Source organism: Pseudopipra pipra, chromosome 8 (assembly GCF_036250125.1).
Source record: "Pseudopipra pipra isolate bDixPip1 chromosome 8, bDixPip1.hap1, whole genome shotgun sequence".
NCBI lineage: Eukaryota > Metazoa > Chordata > Aves > Passeriformes > Pipridae > Pseudopipra > Pseudopipra pipra.
This window is the reverse complement of record NC_087556.1, coordinates 35,010,619-35,032,961: the sequence shown is the minus strand read 5'-3', so window position 1 is coordinate 35,032,961 and position 22,343 is coordinate 35,010,619. Positions and strand designations below refer to the sequence as shown.

Sequence of the window (22,343 nt, the reverse complement as noted above, 5' to 3'; positions counted from 1 at the left end):
TGCAAATCCTGTGCATCAACCCCCCCTGGATGACAGTGATTTTGTTTGCTTTTAATTAGCACACGCCAGTTCATCTCCTGGATACCTTCATTACTGAGTTTGCACAATGCCCAGCTCAGCCTGGCCGAGGTGTGCAGGAGGTCCTGCAGCCTAAATACAAAGTGCTGATGTGAGGCACTTAAGGCATCGTTTCTTCTTCAGAGTACAGAAGGAATTTGAGAGATTTTTCTGAAATCATGTGTACATAAATGCATAAGTAACTCTTTCATTGGGCAAAAGGCAGCATGTTTCCCCAAACTCGATCTTTTGACTGTGAGTGTGTGTTTAGCTGGTAAGAGTAAAACCTCTGCTGTATCTATGCACAGTGACCAGCAAAAGTGACTTCCCCCCCCCCCCCCCCACAGTCATCACCATGAGCTTTCAAAGCTATTGCAGGTGCTTGGACTTGCCCCATGGGGATTTTTAGATTGTATGGATGTCGCCTTAGTTCACTGGGAAATAAAACCACACTTTCCATTTCAGTATTAGCATCTCATATTTTTTCAAAGATTCTGTTGATATTTGACTCGATTTTAAATTACTTCATAAGAAGGAGTGATGGGGGGGAAAGGAGGGAGAGAGAAGGGAAAGAGGTTTTTTTTTTAATTTGTAATCCTTTGCTTGTATCTTATGTAGCACTTCTGAGCTGCTTCCTGAATAAGTTTAGTTTTAGTTCCTAATACCAGTAATGTTGATTTCTGATATAAGAAATAGCTTCTTACCTCCTTCTCCACTAAATCATAGTGACAGGAGCCCCCAAAATTCATGAAAATACTTCTAAAGAACAGAAATACCAAAGGTGCATAGACTTACAGGTTTTTGTTGGATTTTCTGCACATAAAGTTTATTCCAGTGAGTGTGGCTAAAGTATAAGCAACAAAATAAAGAAGGAGAAGATAAAATGATTACTAAGAAGGAATTAATAAAATGGATCAAATTTTATGAGGTATGATGTGTTTGAATGAATGAATTTCAACTGATGTAGGTGCTGCTAGATCTCTTTCCTTTCCGAAGGATTGCAGTGCAAAAACTCACCAGAAATAGCAAATCCTCTCAATATTTCCCTGGGATTGATTAATATTTTTTCTTATGTATGGGTAAACTGAGGCTTTAAAAAATTGACTCTTTGGCCCAGGTTATTAGAAAGCCAGGTATGAACTGTGGAGGATTTTGTCTGTCTGACTTGCTGTACCCAGTGAGAAACATCTTGTGTCTTGAAGAAAACAAAATAGGGAGTGATGAGAGCACTGAGAGCTCAGTCCTGCCTTGCAGTTGTTGGTGCCATTTTCCAGAGATTTCTGGAGTAAGAGCAGGATCTATAAATCTTACCATTATCTCATTAAAAGCAACCAAATGTTTGGGACTAGGAGATAGCAGAGTTTGAAATGCATATTGGTTTCCCTTGGAGTGAACTTGGAGCTATTGTTGACTGTTCAAAGGGAGCCACATCCAGCTCTCCTGATTGGAAAAACATGGACAGGGAGTAAATGCCAAGACCTGTAGCTGCCTTCTGTCTCCAGCACCAGTGTCAAAGTGTTTTGAAACTTTCCTATGAAGTTAAGGGGTTTAAGGTTTGCATCTCATGGTTGGAAGCAGGAGAGCAGCAGACAGACCCACCAGAACACCCAGCCCTCGCTGCCTCTGTGTCCACATGTGCCAGATTGTGTTTCTGTACATATCTTAACTTTCTGCCTTGGTTTGAAACCTTCTTACATAGACCTACTGTGTTTAAACAGAAGAAATTACAGAGGTTTATGCAGTTATTTCTCATTCATTCATTGGGATTTAATGACTGGTATGGGTCAAGCTTTGCCTGAAACTTGTTATTTGCATACCTGCCTCCTAACAGTGACTTGGAAAATCTCTTTTCAAGGATAAGTAGAGGCCTCAAAAGTGAAATTGTGAAACTCAAGAGCCTAAGGACACTTGATGGGCAGTGTCTTTCACTTCTGACACACTAATAACAGATTGAACCCCTCGGTCTTTGGGCTGAATTTAGTGTGCCTGCTGCAGCTGTTGGTAAGCAACTGCTTATTAAACTGTGAGGTATTTTCCTTTGAAAAGTATTTCAGTCATGCTTGTCATAAGTAGAATTTGGAAGTAATTTTATGTAGATCCTCTTCCACGCTCGACCCAGAACTCAGGCGGCAGAATGGAAAAAGCTCATGGCATTTTTACAGAGAAACAAATTGGCCTGAAAGGCTGGTGGGGGCAGAGGACTGACAGCAGGGACCTGGTGGTGGGTGCCTGTGAGCCCGAGGGTTGTGATGCCCAGGAATGGCAGTTGTGGAACTAGTTTGAGCAGCTTTTGGATGGCTTCATTGTTCCTGTGGCACAGAGCAGGCTGGCTTGGAAAGGAGGAGCTTTGCCATCGCCTCCCCAAGCCTGAGTTTCAGGTTACCTTGTCCACGGACCAGGGAAATCTCTGTCCGGGAGTTGGGTGTGCAGGAGGTGTGATGGTGGTGGACAAACACTTCACTTGCTCACCAGGCTGGGGCACACCTGCTCCTTTTACTCATTATGTATGTAAAAAAAAACAAATTGCCAAGTGCTGTTGTCAAGATCTACTTTCTAAACACTCATTTTAAGGCAAAGCAGAGGGGACACCCCAGTTTGTGCTGTATCTGCAACTCAGTAATGAGTGAAAAATGGTCCCTTTATGATAATAAGCCAGAGGACTTTAGAACTTTGGCTCAAAGTTTCCTGCAACAGTCTGAGCCCTCAGGTGTGGTTAAACCAGAGAACATGTGGGCAGTTAATGGCTCAGCATTGTAATTGTTTCTCCCACGTGAACATGTTACAGAATCCTTTAGATAAAATATAGGAAGTGTGAGTATATTCAGATGGCAGCAAACACTGACATTATTATAGTGAAGTTTAACTCTTTGTTATGTTCTTTGATCCAGAATTAAACAGGAGTAAAAAGTCATACTGATTCTTTGGATTTGAAGTTAGGCAAGGTAGTAATCCTTTAGTGTTAAAGCTGAGTTTTGTGATTTAGGGCTTTTTATTTTTAAGCTGAAATCTCAAATGCTGAGCGATAGTTTTAAGTTTATGCACCTCAAATCCATCTGTGTACGGTACAATCCCTCTATGTACAGGATTTTATTCACTTGGTAGTACAGGAAACAACATGGACATGAGGAGGTTCAGTATAGTGTGAGATTGGACCCCCAACTTAATGTCACACTTTATGGTTTACAAAAAACTTGAGGATTTTGGTGAGCTTTAGGGAAAACTGATGCTTCCAGGGCTCTGATCTCTGGGTGGCCACATGGCAAAGTCAGGTTGAAATGGGCAACCAATACATTGTTTTCAGGGGTTTCCCATGGTTTGGTGTCTCTTAAAAACAAACCAACCACCTTCTTCAGCAAGGCTCCATTCCTTATTGATTCAAGGGTGTGTTTCCAAATTGTTTTCTTTTAGCCATGAGGTGCTTGCTGGTACTCAGGGGCACCCTGCTTTCCCTAGGAATGGGTCAGAGCAGGGTGTGTGTGTGCTCCCTGCAGCACCCAGGACACCTTTGACTCTGTGCCCCCACTTAAGAGCCCCCCCAGCTTCAGGTGAAAACCAGCCTTGAGCTCCTTGAGTGTTACGTGGTCTCAAAGGCAGGAAATCTTATAATTTCTCTTGTTCAGCTCAATTTCTCTTTCACTTTTCATAATCAGAATCAAAATGGGGTTAATTTGCTGCTGGATTGTACTGTCTCATTGCTCCTGCAGTTGTGACTTGGACAAAAATCCAGAGACTTCAGTGCTGTGGGAACAGCAGGGCTGTGCACAAAAGCAACATATTAAAAATGCCAACTTTTGCTGCCTTCCCTAACACGAGTTAGCACAGGCATGTTCAAGTCTGGGGGTTCAAACAGCAAATTACAGTAATTCTGCAGTAGCTCAGACCTCTAAAAGTGCCTTTTTCCCTGTCTTTTCTCTCTGCAGCCCTCCTGGGCCAGGTGATGATACACAGTTGGCTTCTCCCCTCGACCCTTCTGAGCAACCCTTTGCTGTTCCTGCGGCATCTGGAAATGTTGGCCCCGTGGGTGCTGCAGAGCTGACTCCAGACAGGTACTGTCCAGGGCCAGGCCCTGGAGCTGGGGGAAGTGGCTGCACCTGCTTGCTGCTGTGGGTGTCTTAGTGCTGCCCAAGGAACTGCTCTCAGTCTCCTTGGATGGATAGATGTCTGTGCTGGCTCTGCCTGCAGCCAGGGGAACATCTGTCAGCAGAAATCTGTGTCAGAATTTACATCCCCCCTTATCAAAATCTTCAAAAGAAGATGCTGTTTACCTTTCCCTGTAACTGATCCTTTGGCCATGTTCTGTAATTCTGAGAATTTCCTTAACAGGATAATGTTGATTACAAAGCAGGCCCTGATTATTATTATTATTATTCAGGTATCTCATCTCTGTTGGACTCTGACCTTTTTGTCTGCCTTTGCTTGCACTAAGAAGGGAAACTGTTGCTTTGTTTGTGCTGGTGGCAGTGGGGTTGTCAGGATCTTTGGGCACATAAACTTGTCTTAACTGCCAACAATAGAGGAAGCCTCGTAGGGTGTGTGTACCCTTCAGTCACTGGGAGTTCAGTGGAGTGTAAACATACACAGTATATTTAAGCTAGCATTAAATTTGTTAGCTGAAGTCACAATAATGTGTCATCAAAGGCAGAAAGGACCTTGTGTGGTTTGCTCAATCCACCTTAAAAGCTGGGTGACTTTGCTGTTTAGCCCATACTGGTTTGCCACCAGTCCCCAAGCTGGTTAGTCACTGGCTGAGTGAGTCTGTGAGAAACAAACTTTTTCTTACACTTGGAGTAAGATGATCTAGAGAAGCTTACAGTGGGAAGCTAATGATGTGGATTTCTTCCAGTTCTTGTAAGTTTTTACTCAAAGAGCTGTGTTTCTTTGTTTTTAACAAATGTAATTGGATTACTGATTTTTTTTTTTTTGTGGATTCTGTTTTTTTTCTGCTGATGGATTGTTGGCCGTAGTAGTGAGGCACTCAGAAAAGGGTGAGCAGTAATTGAGGTGGAGCTGTGAGCTCCTTTCTGAATGTGGAGGCAGGAAAAAAAGGCTAAGACCAAAAAGTGCCAGAAAGATTTATATATACTCTCTGGACCACAGACTAAAATAGAAAATTCTGTGCCCTTAGGGTGAAAGTTTGCTTTTTGCATAGAAAAAGGCACACCAGCTGTCTGTGATTAAATGCCACCTTAGGAAACATTTAGGGAGAGCAATCTTCAAGTGTTTTAATTCACTGCCTCTTGTAAACCTCATGAATTCACCCTGTTCACGTTCTCACCTGAACCTGGAATTTCAAGTTAATTATATCACATCTTTTCTTTTGATGTACTTCATAACTTCTGTCTTTAAAAGGTTCTCTTGTTGGTGTCTGACAGTTATTCTGGGGGTTCCTTGCCCCATCCCAGCTGCACAGGCTGCGAGTGCTGGTGCTGAGCTGTGGTTGCCCCATCCAGAGTGGCTGAGCCCAGCAGGGGTGAGGGCACACGGACTGTGCAACAGCTGCAGGATCTGGCTCTTGTCTCCATGTCCTGACCTTGAGGGAGCTGCCAGGATTTTTGCAAGGGTTCAGCACTAAAAAGTTGCAAACCAGGGATATTCAGTGTGGATGTAGGTAGTTTTCCAGTTAGGAAAGTGAGAGAGAAATACCCTGTGGTCAACTGGAGTGAAACTGGCTGTAGTAGTTCTTCTGTGTTTGTTTGTTTTAATTCTTTTGTTTATTTTTAAGTGCTACACAAGTCAACTCTTGTCAGTGTTGTTTGTTTTTCTTACTCTTTTGTTTTGCATCGTTGTTCAGCTTCCTATATAAAAGCCTACCTGTTCTCCTTGCACCTGTCTTTCCTGTCCAGGGTGTTGGTGCTTGCCAGCCTTCTCTTTGCAGAGATGTTTCCTGGTATCCCAGCAGTAGAAACCCAGTAGCTGCCACGTGTGCCCACCCCCAGGTGCAGCTGGTTGGCAGAAGAGGGGTTAAATCAATGCAGCTGGACCCCTGCTTTGGCTCCTGTGGGTGTAGTCGTGGTGCTACTTTATCCCTGTGGGAACAGCACTGCTGATTTCTCAGTGGTTTGGTCAGACCTGAACTGGTAACAACGTGATGTCGGTAGCAAATGAGAGTAGTACTCTTAAAACACATGGGATTATGCTCACAACAAGGATCAGCAATAGCAGGACTGGGCTTTTTTTATCCAAGAACTTCAGTGATGTGTTGTGTCATCACCTTATCCCTCATCAGCTTATTAACCTGCATGATGGAGCAGTTTATTGCTTATATAGGTAAGGTGATCATATTGAAGCCATTCCTTTTTGTCATTTTATGTAGAAACAATGCACCACTGCTTTTCAATATGGCTGGATAATATTCTGTAATGCAACACATGTGATGTCTCCATGTGATGCCTCCTGGGTACCTCTGCACTAGACTTTGGAGATATTGCCAGGGCTACTGAATGGCATGATGTTTATTCCAGTCTGTCTGCAGTAAAGTGCAATTATAAAGTGTTTCCCCCGATATATTTAGTTATTTACTAATCAGTTCCCTTTGTTTCCGTGTATTTCCCCATCCCATGTATTTCCACACCACATCAGGGGTGGCACGTAATGCAGATGGTGTGTGCACTTTGGCAGGGAAAAATAATGGTGCGTGTAAGGTGGGGGTCAGTTTGTGCTAAATGGCTTCCAGATGGCAGGGCATGGTAAAAGATCAGGCTGTCTCTCCATCTGTCCAGTCAAGAAACTGTATCTTTGTTTTGCTTTTTGAGGCTGACTGTCTGCCTCTCTCCTGCTGATAACATATTGATCAGGGGCAACATGGTATCACCTGCCCGGTAAGATTTTATTCACTGTATCTACAAAGAAGTGCCCTGAAAAGAATTAGGTAAAAAGTTCACTGGCTGTTCTGCCAGCATTTTTGTTTAGCAATGAAAGGCCAAGATGACTCTGATTTGCCAGTACACGTTGCACTAGGAGAAATTTTAGCTAGACACAGCTTTCTCTTTAGGCTGCAGGTGCAGAGCTCTGCAACAGGACTTCTGTGTTATATAAGGAATGTTTGGATTGGAAAGGCAGAGAAGGCAAATGAGTGCCCCAGCTGTACAAGACCACAGCTCAGCTCCGTGGTTAGAGGTGTGAAACATTTCTGAGCTGTGTTTATCTGTTCCCTGCAACTTCCTGCCTGTCTCATGGGGAAAAAAACCCAAACCTGCAAATGCCCGGGAAAAAAAAAGGCAGCTTGGAAAGCACTTGCTGCATGAGTTTTCTTTATGGTCAGACCACAGCTAACAGGCAGGGCAACTCACTCTTGTCCCTTCCTCATGCTAAGGAAAGCTTCTGCTCTTGCATTTAATCTCCAGCTGAGGTTGTGGAGCTGCTGTGGCCTTTAGTCCAGCCCAGAGAGAGTTGTTGCAGCTCTGTCTTGAATACTGGGGAACAGAAGCTGTTCTGAACCTGAGTTGACAATACAAAATCTTGAATTCCCCTGCATCAACCTCTGTCCCAGCTCTTTTTGTGGACATTAAGCTGTCACAGGGAATTTGTAATCAGTGATGATGTATGCACCAAGAGCTGTATTGCTTTGTCTGCAGATGGACCTTTCCTGGCCACGCAGTTCACAGCCTGTGGAGTTGTGATGCTCTGGGGCTGTGCTCCTCAGTGTTAGACCACTCAGGATTATCTGTACACACAGACAGTCAGAAAGTGACTTTTGAGGTTTACTTAAACAGAGATGGTGCTTGAAAATGTTTTCCAATCAGCTCAGGTTCATTGTGCACTGAGAAGACTTGGCCCTTTTGGTAGTATTCTTGCTACACCCATTAGAATATTACCAGTTGGGAAATAAGTTTGACAGAAAACCTTGTTTTAGTAGGAGCTGTGGAGAGGCTTTAATGTAGCCACTTCATATCTGAGCTGATACAAATACTGTGACTTGACAGGGGTACCTGAGTTGATGCAATCCTAGGCTGGAGAGTTTAGAGTCTGTGTTTTGGACAGGGTTGCTGTTCTGTGCTACCCTACCTCATTTTTTGCAATCTGAACCATTTCTGAGCTGCTCTGCTCCTGCTTGTCCCCTAAGAGCTCACTGTGGGCAGCACCCATCTGCAGGTACTGCCCAGCTGAGGATGGGCAATAACCAGGAGCTCTGTGCTGCTGCAATTCTACCTGCAAGCCCTACTGAGCAGTGCCAAATAATGATGTGGCAATATTAGCCCCAGACTGGTGTGATTAGTCTCACAACCTGCTTTTCATGGCCTCGCCCAGCACTTCTTGGTACTGTGGATCCCTTCCCAGAGCGACAGCACAAGCGAGGCAGCTGAGGCTTGGCAGGAGTGGTCTTTGTGGGAAGCCAGTATTTGATGGTGTAAATGAAGCTTGGAAAGATGAAAGGAAATTAGCTGTGGATTTTAACACATACAGCACAGTAGCTCATGAAAGTAAGCCCTGTGCTTTGTGAAGGCCAGGGAGCAGAGCTCTTGTAAAAATGCTTGTGTGTTGATAGCAAGTTTTGCTTTTGCGGTAGGAATGACATTCGTTAGTCAAACTGTACATCTGAAAATTGTCTTATTTTATGTGGAAAGACTTAGGGGGGAAGCTGAAGGGCTGTAGGTGGTCATTTGGGCCTGTGTGAGGAGCGTGGGTGAGAAGGGAACAGGTGCTGCTGTAAGCAGGTAACTGGGACGGCTTTGTGTCCACGACACCAGGGCCATAATTTTGTATGCCTTTGGTGCTCTTGCTTGGCTGGGCCCTCTTGTGAATTGTTTGGGTTTTGCAATTCTTTGTTTCCTCTCCAAACAGATGTTCAGCATTCGCTTATTTTTAGCAGTTTACTTTTTTTGCTTTAAAATCTTAACTTTCACTGCTCTCCATGTGCCCCTATATAGTCACAGCGCCTTGGTATAGATGGGATGCTGTTGCTATATTAGGACAAAGACATTTTTAGCAAAGGACAAAGGCCTTTGCATGAAAAAGGAAACAGCTTACTTTGAAATCATTATTTATTTGTGTTACCTTGATGTGACTGAAAATATAGGATGTCTGTGTCAGTGTCAGGCCAGTTTGGATAAACTGGGGAAAGGGAGGGAGGAAGGGAGGAGTGAGCGTGTGAAGCAGAGATCATTTCTTAGAAGCAATAACTAATTATCCCATATGGCACAAAGCAGCTTCATGGTTATAAGCTAATCAAGGTAAACTACTCTCAGAAAGGGCTTTGGTGATCTCAGTAACTTAGTGCACAAGCACTTTGGGAAATACCTGTTCTCCTGCTCGTCTGTGTTGTAACTAAAGTTAGGGATGTGGTTTAGGCTTGTCCTCTGTATGCTTGGTTCTAAAGAGAGGAACAGCCTGTCCCTGAACCTCACTAACTCTTAATCAGTAACACAGTTTAATCTGCTTTCTGTAGTTCCATTGTAATTACTGGGGGAAGGGGAGAGAAAACTTTAAAAGGAGTGGCTAAGATAGCTGTTTATATTTAGTTCAGGAAACCTAAAAGAAGCTGCTCAGCCAAGGCCTGGTTCCATCAACTTTTCCATAAACACTTGTGTCTGTATCTCTGGAAGCAGAAGCTGGCAGGAGGGAGGCTGCTGTGTGTGGCTACCCCAGGATGTCTGTGTCCCTCTGGTATGTCAGAGGTGCCCTGGAAGGGACAGTGTGGCGTGACAAGACCCTACGCTGTGTCTGCTTTTGAGACATGAAGTCATTGGTTATTTAGTTCTTTTTCTGTCAGTGGTTTAATGAGCGTGGCCAAGACCAAGGGGAGTAGGGTGGTTACTGTTCTTCTTCTGAGTTTGGGTCTTGTGGGACTTGTAGGAATTAACAAATACAGCAGCATTACAGTCCTGTAATCTTAACATTTGTGTAATGAGTTCTAGGATTGTTGTGTGTTTGGCTTTACAGCATAGGGAGAGCTCTTAAAGTAAGAGAATTTTTTAGTCCCAAATTTTAGTGGTTTTTTTTTTCTAAAAGACGAGTCAGTTAATTGAATGTTTAAATTCTACACTGAGGAGAAAGGGCTGTGTGAGAACTGCAAAGCAGTCATTAGTGATTTATTTATTTTACTGATTTCATATACAGTTAAATTTCTCTGGCACTTTCTCTTATGGTCTGCAAGAGCTGTCAAAACTTTGCAGTATTACTGATTACATGGTCATCTGAGCAATTAAGTGAGATAAGGTTTGTAGGAATAAGTAATTTGTGGGAGGTGGGAGAGAGGTGGAATTTGGGAGGGGCTGATGTGCCCCTTAGAGCTCCTTATAGATCCAGCCAAAGTTCATCCTTTAAGGAGACTTCACTAAAGCTTCATGGGCACTTCTGAAGTTTGTCAGCTTATTTTTAATAATTGTTTTGTAGTGCTTCCAAGCCTGACAGCGGCAAAGAAGTTGATAACCACGTTTCTGAGGATGAACCTTTGGCTGTGGCCCCTGGTGATGATGTAGAACTGCCTGCTCAAGAAACCGAGGGTTTCACAAGGGAAAAAAAGAGGTATTGTGTTATTTCATATCTTACAATGCATTTCCATGTCTGTACATCTTTTGCTTAAGAATTGTTACTAGTGTGAAAGAGGCTGAACAGCTTTATCAGGTGTTTTGTGGAGTTGTATGAACACTTTGCTGCGAGATTTTGAATCCAAATGTTAGACTATCAAGACCTGCCTAATTCAGTATATTTACTTGTAAATACCAGAAGAGGGAGCTTGGGCTACACTGGTTATTACTATGCTGATCTTTCCTGGTGTTTTTAAATTAATATTTTTTAAGTTTTTTTTTTTATTACCAATATTTTCCTTTCTGGAAGTTCAGTTTTGGTGTTTTGTTTGGTTTGGGTTTTTTTGGTGAAGCTGTGCAGGATCAGGTTGTATTCAAAAGGACTGATCACCTCATTCCCCTTCAGATTCTGCCAGCATCTTCCCCACCTCACACTATTGATTTGCATTGTTGTTGTCAGTAGTGAAGGAAGAAGAAGTCCAGCTTGGTTTTGCCCTTGCTGAATAAATGTTGTATTATCTTGATTTCAAAGTTAAGTGTTTCACCACTTCAGGTGTGCATTGGTTGTTGCCATAGTGTTTGATAGATGGCCTAGTGCACTTTTTGCTTGGAAAACCCCCAAAATGAGTCATAGAATGATTTAAGTTGGAAGGGACATTAAAGATGATCTGGTTTCAGCTCTCCCATCTCAAATATAGTTGAGACAAGACGTGTTTGGATATTCGAGTCAGAGCTTCAGCTGACGCCTGTCTGTGGGTGATTAACCAGTCTGCTCTTGTGGCTTGGCAATAAAGGCCTGCCCTTATTGTGACATCTATTAGTGGAAAAGGTCACAGCACAGCTGAGAATATGAAATGGGCCCTCCCTGGAGAACAGCATTCTCCACCCCACCGATACAGACTGGCAGGTTGTGACAAGTAGGATACAAGGCAGGAGACACCATGGGAAATACAGTTATTCCACTAAAGCTCTGTTCAGAAATGTCAAAAGATGCTGTTGTCAGCAGGAGGATACTCTGAATCATGAATTAAAATGTTCACAATAGACATGTTCTGCTGTGGAACATTAGCAAATGCTGCTGAAAAGACTACCCACAGTATAACATCTAGGAGACGTGTTGCTTGACTATTAGTTCTGAACTTCTGATTGCTTTGATCAGAAAATGGTGTCCTGATCTTTAGTGTGTGTGCTGCTGTAACACAAGCCAAACCTTCTGGATAGTTTTCCTCCACAATACTGCACTGGACCCACATTGGTGGGGAACACAAGGGTTCGAAGGCCTGCTTTGCACCAGTATGCAAGTTCTGGAGAGGTTTTTCTGAATTGAAGGGTAGATACAATGACCATTCTCTAAAACTTGAGAGAAATGGGCAGGTGAGGTTGTAAGTTAAAAAATATTCACCCTGAGATGTTGGCTCTTTCCAGAGAATCATCCAAAATTGTTCAAACTGGACTGAATTTCACATTCTGTGAGTGCTTTAGTGTAGTCACAGATGACTGTTGTTTACAGATCCAAACTGAAACCACCAAAACACACGGTATTTTTTTTTTCCTTTTCACTAGAATTCAGCTTCAAAGGGAGGAGAAATAATTTTAGAACTCTGCAGGCAAGCAGAGCTGCTGTGCTCACATATTTAGATTGGCTTGGGCCTCTGAAGTTTCTGATTTGTTTTGATGTCGATGTAGAGTGTTTAATAATGTGTGCATAAGAAACTCTTGGATAGGGTAAACAGTGGTGTAATTAAGTAGAATCATAGAATCATACAATGGTTTGGGTTGGGAGGGACCATAAAGACCATCTCATTCCACCTCCTGCCATGAGCAGGGACACCTTCCACAAGACCAGGTTGCTCCAAGCTCCTTCCAGCCTGGCCTTGAACACTTCCAGGGATGGGCAGTCCACAGCTTCTCTGGGCAGCCTGTTATATTAGCAGAACTGCTTAATGCAGAATTAAAATCCAGCCTAGGATGTCAGTAACCCAAGCTGGACACTGAGAATAGTGGTTTTATCACCCCCAGACTCCTCCTCCAAATCTGAACTTGTGTGTTTGTTCTTTTTTTGTAACACGAACACGAGACTTTGACAGATTTTAATGGAAATTAAGATGCACACAGAGGTGAGAATTAAGAATTTTCTGTGGGACAAAAGATAATTCTTGCATCCTCTTGATAAGCAAATCTATTACTGTCCAAGTAGCTGTTTGCTGTTATAATCAGCCCGTTATGTAAATACTTCTGAGACTGTCTTGCATTTTTATGTGATTCATGTGTATCAAATCAGCCATGGAAAATAACAGTCTGCAAATTGAGTTATGTTTCACTTTGTCACATTTATGTCAACTGCCTGGCAAGGTGCTGACCTTCTGCAAAGGCTGTGCCACTGCACCACCTTCTGCAAAATGGATCCTTGAGGCATTTCAGCCTCCTCTGTGATTGTCATAGTCACATTATGAACTGTGTCACAGACACTTTATAATTTGTACTCAAATTGCTATAGAGACTAAGTGGTTCTTTATGGGAGCCCTACAGACAGAGCTGGAAAGGCTCTGAAGGCTGATCCATCCCTTTGTCCTGGAAGGAGGAGAGATGGATATGATCTGTTCTGCAGGGTTTGTGCATGTCCTCACCTGTAGCCTCAGTACCTGCTTTCAGAGCTACACCTGTGATGTTCCATGTGGCTGATGGGAATGGAGAGGTGGGATCTCCTTGTTGTCAGATATGGGGCCAGTTTTCTTTCAGAAGCTAAACCAGACTGGAGTCAGATCATTCTGAGAGACTCTGGATAGACAGGGAACTTCTGCTGATCTCTGAAATTAAATACACATTTCTGTCTTACCTAATTATCCTGAAATGAGCATGGAACCAATTGGAAGCACAGCAACAAAATTCTTCTGAAAGCAAAAAGTCACAAGTCTGTACAGAAAACTCTGCTTTCTGTGTTGTTGGTTTCCAAAATGTTTCATAATGCTTCTCTGGGAGGAAGCAAAGCTGAGCAATTGCTGTCACGCTGAAAAACAGGATAAGCTTGATAACTTCTGGGTCTTATTTGATTGATCATGTGTTGAAAACAAGTTTTCTGCTTTTGCAGAGGCTTAGTGTAAAACCTAGGAAAGAAAAATCAGTGTATTGCCTTCGTTTTTGACCAATGCTGATAATCCTACACTGAGTTGCTTTTAATGATGTAATTAAAACAAAGAAGAGATTTAAAAGCATAAGGGTTTTTTTCCTTGGGGAATTCAACCCTTTTGAAAGGAATGTGTTACTACATTAAGTTTACAGGTGCACTGGGCAAGGAAGAGATGGGAAATACAAGTGAAGGATACAAATGCAATGTCAAGGCCTCTTTCTTTCCAAAGTGTGGAGGTTTGCAGTTTTTTGGGGCTTTGGGGGTATTTCTTTTTTTTTTGGAGGAAGGTGTAGTTCTGTGAGTTTTATGTTTATTACATGAACTGGATAGTTGTATAGCTCTAGTGTGTGTCTTGACTGTTTGGTGCACAAGTGAAGTGATTTATTTTTTTTTGTATAATAGCAACAGAATGAAGGCATTGAAATGAAATTGTTTAGGTCTTGGAAACTAAAACCCAAGGAGTTTTGTTGAGGCTTTGTGGCTGATGTCGTGAAAGGCATTTACCATCTTCTCAAATACAAAAAATAGATACCTTCCACATAACCAGCCAGTCTGTAACAAATGGACAGGAATGAGCCACACTCCTGCTCTTCATCCATTTTCTCCACTCCAGGTTTTTAAAGGAGATTGTCTCCTGAGTGATGTGTTCCCAACTGCTCAGCCCCAGGCAGGAGGATGCTTTGTGTTGCTCAGTGTAGATCTCTTCAGCCTATTACTGAGTAATAGCATCAACTCCTGGGATGAGATTTTTCTCACACTGCTGTATTTCGAGCCCAGGACATTGTGGACTGAGTGCATTTTCTTGTAACTGATTGTGAGACTGCTGTGGTGGGGTCCTCAGGCAAGGAACTGGATCCTTCAGGCTTCTCTGGGTGAACCCATGATTGAGGGGGACAGTGCTGTGTATTTGCTGGGCAGGGTGCCCAGAGACCCCCATGCTGTGTGCTGGCCAAGGGCAGCTTCCATAAAACAGCAGCAATTCAACAAATAGCTCCCAGGAACTGCATTTTTCAGAGGCAAAGCATTAATGGGTGCTTGACAGAAGTGGGAAATGTCACCTGTTTTGTAACCATGTCTTTGTTCAGAATTTGGGCTCTCTGGGGTGTTCTGCCTGCATGTTTGCTCAAAGAGAGCAATTATTGGTGTGTGTTGTGAAGCTTCTCTCAGTGTGTGGTGGTGGACAAAAGGGCAGTGGCAGCCCCCTGTTTGCTTGTTATTACTGTGTATTTTACAGGTTCCCTCAGGCAATATATGGTAATTTCCTTGCTGCTAGAACAGGTTCAGCAGCGTGAAAATGGATGTGTCATTACAGTAATTAATCCATCCACAAGGAGTTTCAGAATGGCATTGATCATCTTGCATTTTACAGGACTGTGGCACTAGAGATTCAAGACAGAGATTACACACCTGGCTTGGGTTGCTGTTCCTTGGCACTGTGGCAAGCTCTGAGGGTGCCAGAGGACCTGACACTGCCAGGAGGGTGGAGGGCTTGTAGGGATCACCTCTTGTCCTAGTGCAGGTAATACATGGGCTAGAACTGTTGAGCCAGGTGTACTTTGTATTTCTCAATAATCACTGTTATGCTTAAATATGGCCTGTGCTTTTGGAGTGCTCTGCCCCCTAATGCTAAATCTTCTAAAAGCAAAAGCAGAAAGAAATGCTTGAAAACTACCGGAAATACTTCAAGTTTTTGTTAACTCTTTTGAAATCACGTTGAAGCTGTGAGCTGACTTCTTTAAGGAAGTCATTTGTCCGCCCATCCTTGGCAGCCACAGCAAAGAATTGCACCAGGTGGGAATATTGTTCTTGCCTGATTTTTTTTTTCATCCTGCATTTTCATAACGTGATTCTTCACTTCAGACCCTGAGGCCAGGAGACCTTTGGATTCTGCTTCCTGAAATCTCCTGCTGCAAGGTGCCCCTGGAGAGCCTTATCCACGCTGATCTCATCAGCTGAGGGCAGGTCCTTGAAAGTCCTTAAAAATGTCACTCCCCTCCTGGCATGAGGCAGCTGCTTTCCTAACAAGCCTGGCTCCAGCTGTCACAGGGATCTTACACCTTGGGATGTTTAAAGGCTTAGAAAGAAGTATGGAAGTAAGATGAGATGCTGTTGTCTGTGATGGTGGTTCTGCAACTCAAGCATGTGTAAATGTCAACAGAGCTTTGAGCATTTGGCTCGTGGGCATGGTCTGCAGAGGCATATTCAGCAATAAAACAGAGTCTCTCATTTGGTGTGGTTATACTTGTGGTCCCAGCCTAAAACCCATTTGGAAAGCAGGGGTTTAAAGTTTTGTTTGTGACCCAGTGAATTCAGGCCTGCTCCTTACAGTATTGGCACAGCACAGACAAAATCCAAAACTGAAGTGTCTGTGCCTCAGCAGGAGGGGAAAGCCAAGGAGCAGATGAAGAACTGCATGAAGGGAGGTGGATGAAGAGTTTTTCACAGAGGTTTGGCTGCCCTTGAGCCTTAAGTTGTGTCAGCTCTGCAGGTCTGTGTGGTTGCAGACCCCTTGCTCCTTCTGGGAGATCCCCACACAGCCCCCGTGGAGGGAAGCACCCACACCCAGGGCTGTGCTCAGCTCTGCAAACCTCAGCCCCCTCTTTGCATGGCTCCTTGATTTCATAAAACGCTTTTGGACGTGGAATCTCTTGGGGTGTTCAGTTCTCGCGTTGCTGATGGTGATTCACTGCTGACCTCTGAAAGGCTGCAGCCCCCCCGGCATCCTGAGCAGCACCGTGCAGGGGCCTCTTTTATTATCCTTGCAGTGGGCTTCCCAGGCTGGAAATTTCAATAACTAAGCAGGCATTTTGGTTATTCATAACTCTTAATGCCATTAATCTCACTTGCAATTTAGATTAGGCAGTGACCTTGGCCACCAAACAGTGATCAGTGGGAAGAGGGGCACAATTATGTTTTGTTTTGGTTTATTTCATTTATTTTTGTGTTTACTTTTATTTGAAACTCATTCTAAAGTTTATTTCTTGTCCATCCTGGTTGCATCATCACTGATCACTCCTTTTTTCTTTGAATTAGCAGATGGGAATTCTGTCAGTGTACTCAGGCTTAAAATTCTGAGAAGTTGTGTGTTTTCATGGGGAGTGTATCAATGCAAATAAAGCACTCACACTGTGGTAATCTAGATAAGTGGTGGAGCAGACAATGTGTTTATCAAAGTATTTGATCTGGAAGAATAAGTTAAATCTGTGAAGCTTTACACCTACTGTCTCCTTGTGTTATTTTGTGGTATATTATTTTACACCATGGTGACATGGATAGGGCTGGATTATGCCAAGTGATGTACAGAGGCAATTGAACAAATTGCTTCTATTTTGCTTGAAAAATATATTGAAAAATATCCCACTGATTTAACTAACTCTCCCTAATTATTTTACTGCTCAGATTTCATTTCTGCTTTCCAGTTGAGAATCAGTTCCCCGCTCTGAACCTATTAAAAAATAAATGCTGAAAAAAAAAAAAACAAACACAAAAAACCCCCAAACCCCACAGCTACCAAAGAAACACTAAACCAGCAAACCTGTGGTTTCAACCTGATGCTCTGTCATTCTCCCTGTAGGCCTGAATTTCTGATTTATCTGTACTGAAATGGGATCAAATTAAGGATAACTGGATTTTAGGAGAATGATTATTAATGTATCTTTAAATGGCTAATTACAGACTACAATATCTTAATTATGCTGTGGACATAAACTGTACTACATGTCTATTTATTAGGCATACTAAAGCATAGATGTTACAATTTATGTTAACCTTTCACCGTTTTTTGCCAATAAACTAAAATGGGATGAATTTGTTGCATGTTTCAGGTGACTTTTCATACTTGCTCTTTCATCTGTAGTACAAAGTTGGTCATAAAACTAAGAGAGAGAGAGAAAGAAATCTGCTTTTCTTCCACTGTTCTTGCAAGGGGTCACTCCTTTCTCTGACAATTTGCTTGGCCCTCCAGGAGGTAGTGTTTGTTTAGGTTCCCTCTTTGGGATGTCATCTTTCAAAATAACAAAGATTTTTAGTTTTAAATTATGATCTGCTCACATACAATGCAGTGGTGTCTTGTTTTTGGCTGGGATAGAGTTAATTTTCTTCTATTCCCTGAAGAAAAAAAAAAAAGAAAAAATTGAATTGCATCTCTGGGGACAAAGATTGAGGGGGTTTGATTGGGTTTCTGTGCTTAGCTGTGGCTTTTTGAAGGATGTAATGACAGCACTAGTGTTAAATATTGTCCCTGTCCCACAGCAGTGCATGTGGTGAGCTGGACCATGGGGTGACCTGGCTGGAAAAACCAATATAAGATCAATGTGGTCTCACAAAGGCTCCTGCTGGCACGTCTGTGGGTGTGACATAAAATCAGAGTTAGCAAGAAAAGTGAAGAGTGAAAGTGGAGGGTAGCAAATGCCTCATAGTGTTCCAGCAGCAGCTTCAGCAGGTTGCTCTTTGAGGAGGAATTTTTAAGTGACTCCTCAAGGCAAGTGGAAATTACAATATCCATCCTCTCTTGCTCACTTTAGAGGAGCAAAAAACTGCCTACAGGAGCAAGAAATTTTGCAGAATAAAAGCAAAGAAAAAGGAAATCCTGGCTGTCCCAGGACTGAAAAAAATGCATGGTGAGCAAAGAAGCACAGAAATATGCACAAGGTGTCTAGACCTATGTATTTTTGTGCAGCCTATAATGAAGAATGCTTGAATTCTTTAAAAGCCTGTAAACTGCTTCCTGTATAACCTTTAGAAAGATGAACTCCAAACGTGGAGTGTGGCTGAAAACAGTCTGCTTGACCTTTCCTGTAACACGAGGATCAACACTGGTCCTGGGAGACCGGTATTTCTGGGAAGGACTCGGCAGGCAGAGCCTGCCAGAGGAGGGCTGGTGCTCCTGCAAGGCTTTTAGAGCACAGGAGTCTCCAGCCTTGGGTGTCCTAAAAAGGCTGTCACCACTGCACTTCAAAAGGTGTCGATGCTTTTATGTGCTAATGTGCTCTCAAACGCTCAGCCACCCTCCCCGAGGCACTGGTTTGCCTTGTGGCTCTGTCTATACAGAACAGTGTTGGTTTTTTGAGCAGTTTAGTCCTTTTAGTCCTTTAGGAAAGATGTTGCTGTTCCTTAGCAGTCTGATAATGTGGATACCCTTGCCACGAACCCTTTGATACCAGGCAGCCCTACAAATAAGGGAGGCTTTGGGGGAAAAGCTTCTTCCCTGGCTGCATTCAAGGCTTTGGGGTCCAAAGGCAGTATTTTATAAATATATATATATTTATATTATTGAGGGGGAAATTATGTTAAAACAATAATCTATTTCTTTAAACGTTTTCCCATCTTTTGCTTGTTTATTTTTCTGTAGACAGTGCTGTTCCTCAGAGCTTTGGCAGCAGCCTTCAGATACCAGAGAAACCCCTTTTTGTTTGGGATGTTTGGTTTTGCTCTGTCTCTGCAGTTTGCTTTATATGGTGCTCATTTCTGCACAGTACCTCAATAATGCATTGCAGCTCGGAGGTATGGCTTAATATTCACCCACTCCTTCCCGAGGGGATAGATGTGTGAGGAAGGCTTTTCTTTCAGTGGGCTCTTTGATGTTTCTGTGTGTGTATGTGTGGTCATACAACCAGCATTGTATGTATGTAATTTTACTGGTGTAAATGCCTGGCACAGTGGACAGTGAAGCCAAGAGCAAAGGAACAGAACATAAATTTCAGTATATCATAAAACTTATCACAGCCGTGTCCAGCACTGTGTTTTTGATGGAAGCCAAAAATCTCAAATTGGGTGCAAGTGACCCAAGTCTGAATTTATATATAAACATGAAATGGAGTAAGACCAAATATTTAGGAGCCTGTACAGTGTTTTAAACAACTAACGAGTAGGAATCCAGTTTCAATAAAACATTAATTTTGTATAGGCCAAAATATGGCTCTTGCTTAAATGGATGAAAGAGGCAGAAAGAGAAAATGATGAATTTTAAAGGATGGTAGTGAATACTTAAATAGTCTTTTTCAGCAGTAGGATCACAATAAGTTGTTACATGGCTGTTCATCCCTAGGCTGAAATGCCTGGGGCATTCTTAAATCCTTTGAAGCTACAGTGGGATTTTTTTTTTCCCTTTTTGAGCTACATCTGTGTGTTTTTCAGGTTCCAGAGAAGTTCTTACAAAATGTACTTATAGTGTCAACACAGTTCTTATATCTTGAAAAGCCAGCACTAAATTTAGTGCTAAATTGATGCTTCTTGGCAGGCCTAAAGGGTGAACTGGGGCCAGGCAGGAGAGGGAGAGCAGAGCACACCTTTCTTTGAGAGACCATGGCCGTAAGGAGTTTTAAACTATAAATATAAAATAATAAAATATGAAGTTAAATATGTTAATATAAAGTCACTCTCAGGAATTGGCGTGTAACAGTTGATTCGATTTTTGTTTTCCTAATTTCAGTTTCTCTCACTGGATCTTGTTGGTGTAGCACTTGTCAGAGCTGCCACTGCTTCCAAGCACATCACTTCTCTTTGTGCAGGCGTTTTGGGGTGTAAGTGGTCTGAGCTCCTTCATCTTTAGTCTTCAAACATTATTCCAAGGCTCCAGGTGGCTCTTCTGGCCAGTCAGTGAAATGCTGACATTAAACTGATGGGAGCACATCCATCAAGGTCTCACTGGTGTTCCAGCCCCTGTTCTTGTTTTACCAGTGCTCCAGTTCCCATTGCTGCAGCTGAGCTGCTTGGGTGGTTGTTTTTCAAAGAGAAGAGTTAAATCCTGTCCCCTTTGTGATCAGGAGCAGCACAGATGTGGTGAGCTGTCCTCGTGGTGAGTCTCTGAGCTGTGCCACGAGCTGTGCACAGGAGCTGGGGTGAGAGGGAGGGGAGGAGGAGGCAATACCTTGTCTGGGACACCCCTGACTCTAACCCAGAGCTCCCTGTAACTCAGACAGTATGTATGAGGTGACCAGGGGCACAGTTGGGCTCAAAAGGCTGAAGCCCTTGATCCTGCAGATTGACAATGGACATGTTAGCCAAGACATGGATTTCTAGTGGGACTCCAATAATGTTTATTGCATAGAAACATTGGGGAATGGGAAAGAAAGCTTTCTCCACTATACAGCTCCTGGAAGGACCATGCTGCCTCAGAACAGGATTCAATCCAAGCCTTCTTTTATTAGGCCTTTGTTTAATAAATGTACATGTGAAACATCAGGGAGTTGACACAGGCATTTTAAGTGTATTTTTTGCACTTGTTAGGAAAATGCCACAGTATCCCTGTTTTCCTCACTGTCAGGACAAACAGTGCCTGTGTTCTCCTTCTTGGCTTCCTGCTAGGGCTTTACTTAATATGGTGTTTGCTTTTCTACGGATTTTTCTTTTCTCAGTGTCTTCCTTTTCTCTGTAACAAATAAAATCCAGTAGGGAGCTGTTATGGTATTCAAAAGACCAATTCAGTAGAGCTACCACACGGAAAACTGAAGCTGAGCTGTAACCTCAGCCTAATAGGGTCTCTGGATACAGGCATGTAATTTTAATCTGTTGGCTGGTACCATTGATTTCCCATATTGGATAGAAATACTGGAGTTATTAACCATTTCAAATCTACTGCCAGAGGACACATAGGACTTTTCATACACTGTCTTCACATTCTGTGTTTTACTTGCTTGGGAATGGCAATGGTGTAGTGAGCTGCCACCACCTTGACAAGGGAGCATCAGAGCTGGGAAGCTGCAGCAGACTTTGGGGGTCAATTGTGGCTCAGGGACCCAACCCTGCTCCTGGAATTCTGAAGCTCAGTCCCTGAGTGAGGCAGTGCTGCTGCTTCTCTGGGGTGCTTGAGATAAGTGTTGAGCAATGGGACACTAGAAATGAGGGTTTGGCTTTCACCAGAAACAAAACAACCCCCAAATTATAACTTGCTTGGAAGCTTGTGGCTGAACAAAGTTCTGGCCCACAAGCTTTTCCCCTTAGTTGAAGCAAAACAGAGAAAAGAAAAAGGTTCTTTGATGCTGTTCATAAAATAGAATTTAATTTCAGGCAGCCTCTGGAAATGAAATATGCTCTGTGTTCACTAAACATCCTTGTTTCCTCTTATACCAAGAACAATTTATTGTGGGTGCACCCAGAGAGCCAGATGTATTCATGCACATGTACATGTGTATTCATGCACATGTACATGTGTATTCATGCACATGTACATGTGTATTCATGCACATGTACTCAGCAGTTGTTGTTCCTGTAAAGCAAGCAAAACCAACTGGATTTCCTTTTTTGGAAGCAGAGAAAAAACTGCAGAAACTGTTTAAGGTGTGAGCCTAGTGAGGCCTCCACTAAAGCATACAAGCTGTGCTGTGGTAGGTGCTTGAAAGTTAGTATCTTTTAATATTTCTGTTAAATTTAGCTGATCCTTTTGACCTCTCCACCCTGTGATGTATCCAGAATTGTTACACAGCTTCAAGCCATTTCTGTCCCCAGGGTTTAATTCCTGGTATAGTCAGCGGTGCAACTGATTAATTTTTTTGCTCCTTTAGTGATGTGAAACACAACTTGTACATGGAGCATCTGTTATTTGCTAAAGACAGTGATGTGGAGAGTGGTGGTGTGCAGTCTTTTCAATGTGCCACGCACATGAATTCCCTGTGCCCTGGTACCTCCAAGTACCAAGCAAAAGGATGTGCTTATTTGTGGGGCTTGGAATGCTGTACTTTATGAGCTTAGAGATC

General features: G+C 42.9%; 1 protein-coding gene across 11 annotated transcripts in view; it reads left to right on the top strand.

The window, feature by feature from the left end:
• Positions 1 to 22,343, top strand: part of TACC2 (transforming acidic coiled-coil containing protein 2) — a 120,484-nt gene that overhangs the window by 36,438 nt on the left and 61,703 nt on the right. For 10 of the 11 annotated variants that reach the window (XM_064663620.1, XM_064663616.1, XM_064663621.1 and 7 more), the window contains exons 4-5: positions 3,978 to 4,103; positions 10,390 to 10,521. In XM_064663620.1, coding sequence (XP_064519690.1) covers positions 3,978 to 4,103; positions 10,390 to 10,521 — 258 coding nt within the window. The remainder of the gene's footprint in view (positions 1 to 3,977; positions 4,104 to 10,389; positions 10,522 to 22,343) is intronic. The other variant, XM_064663619.1, reaches the window with a different exon arrangement.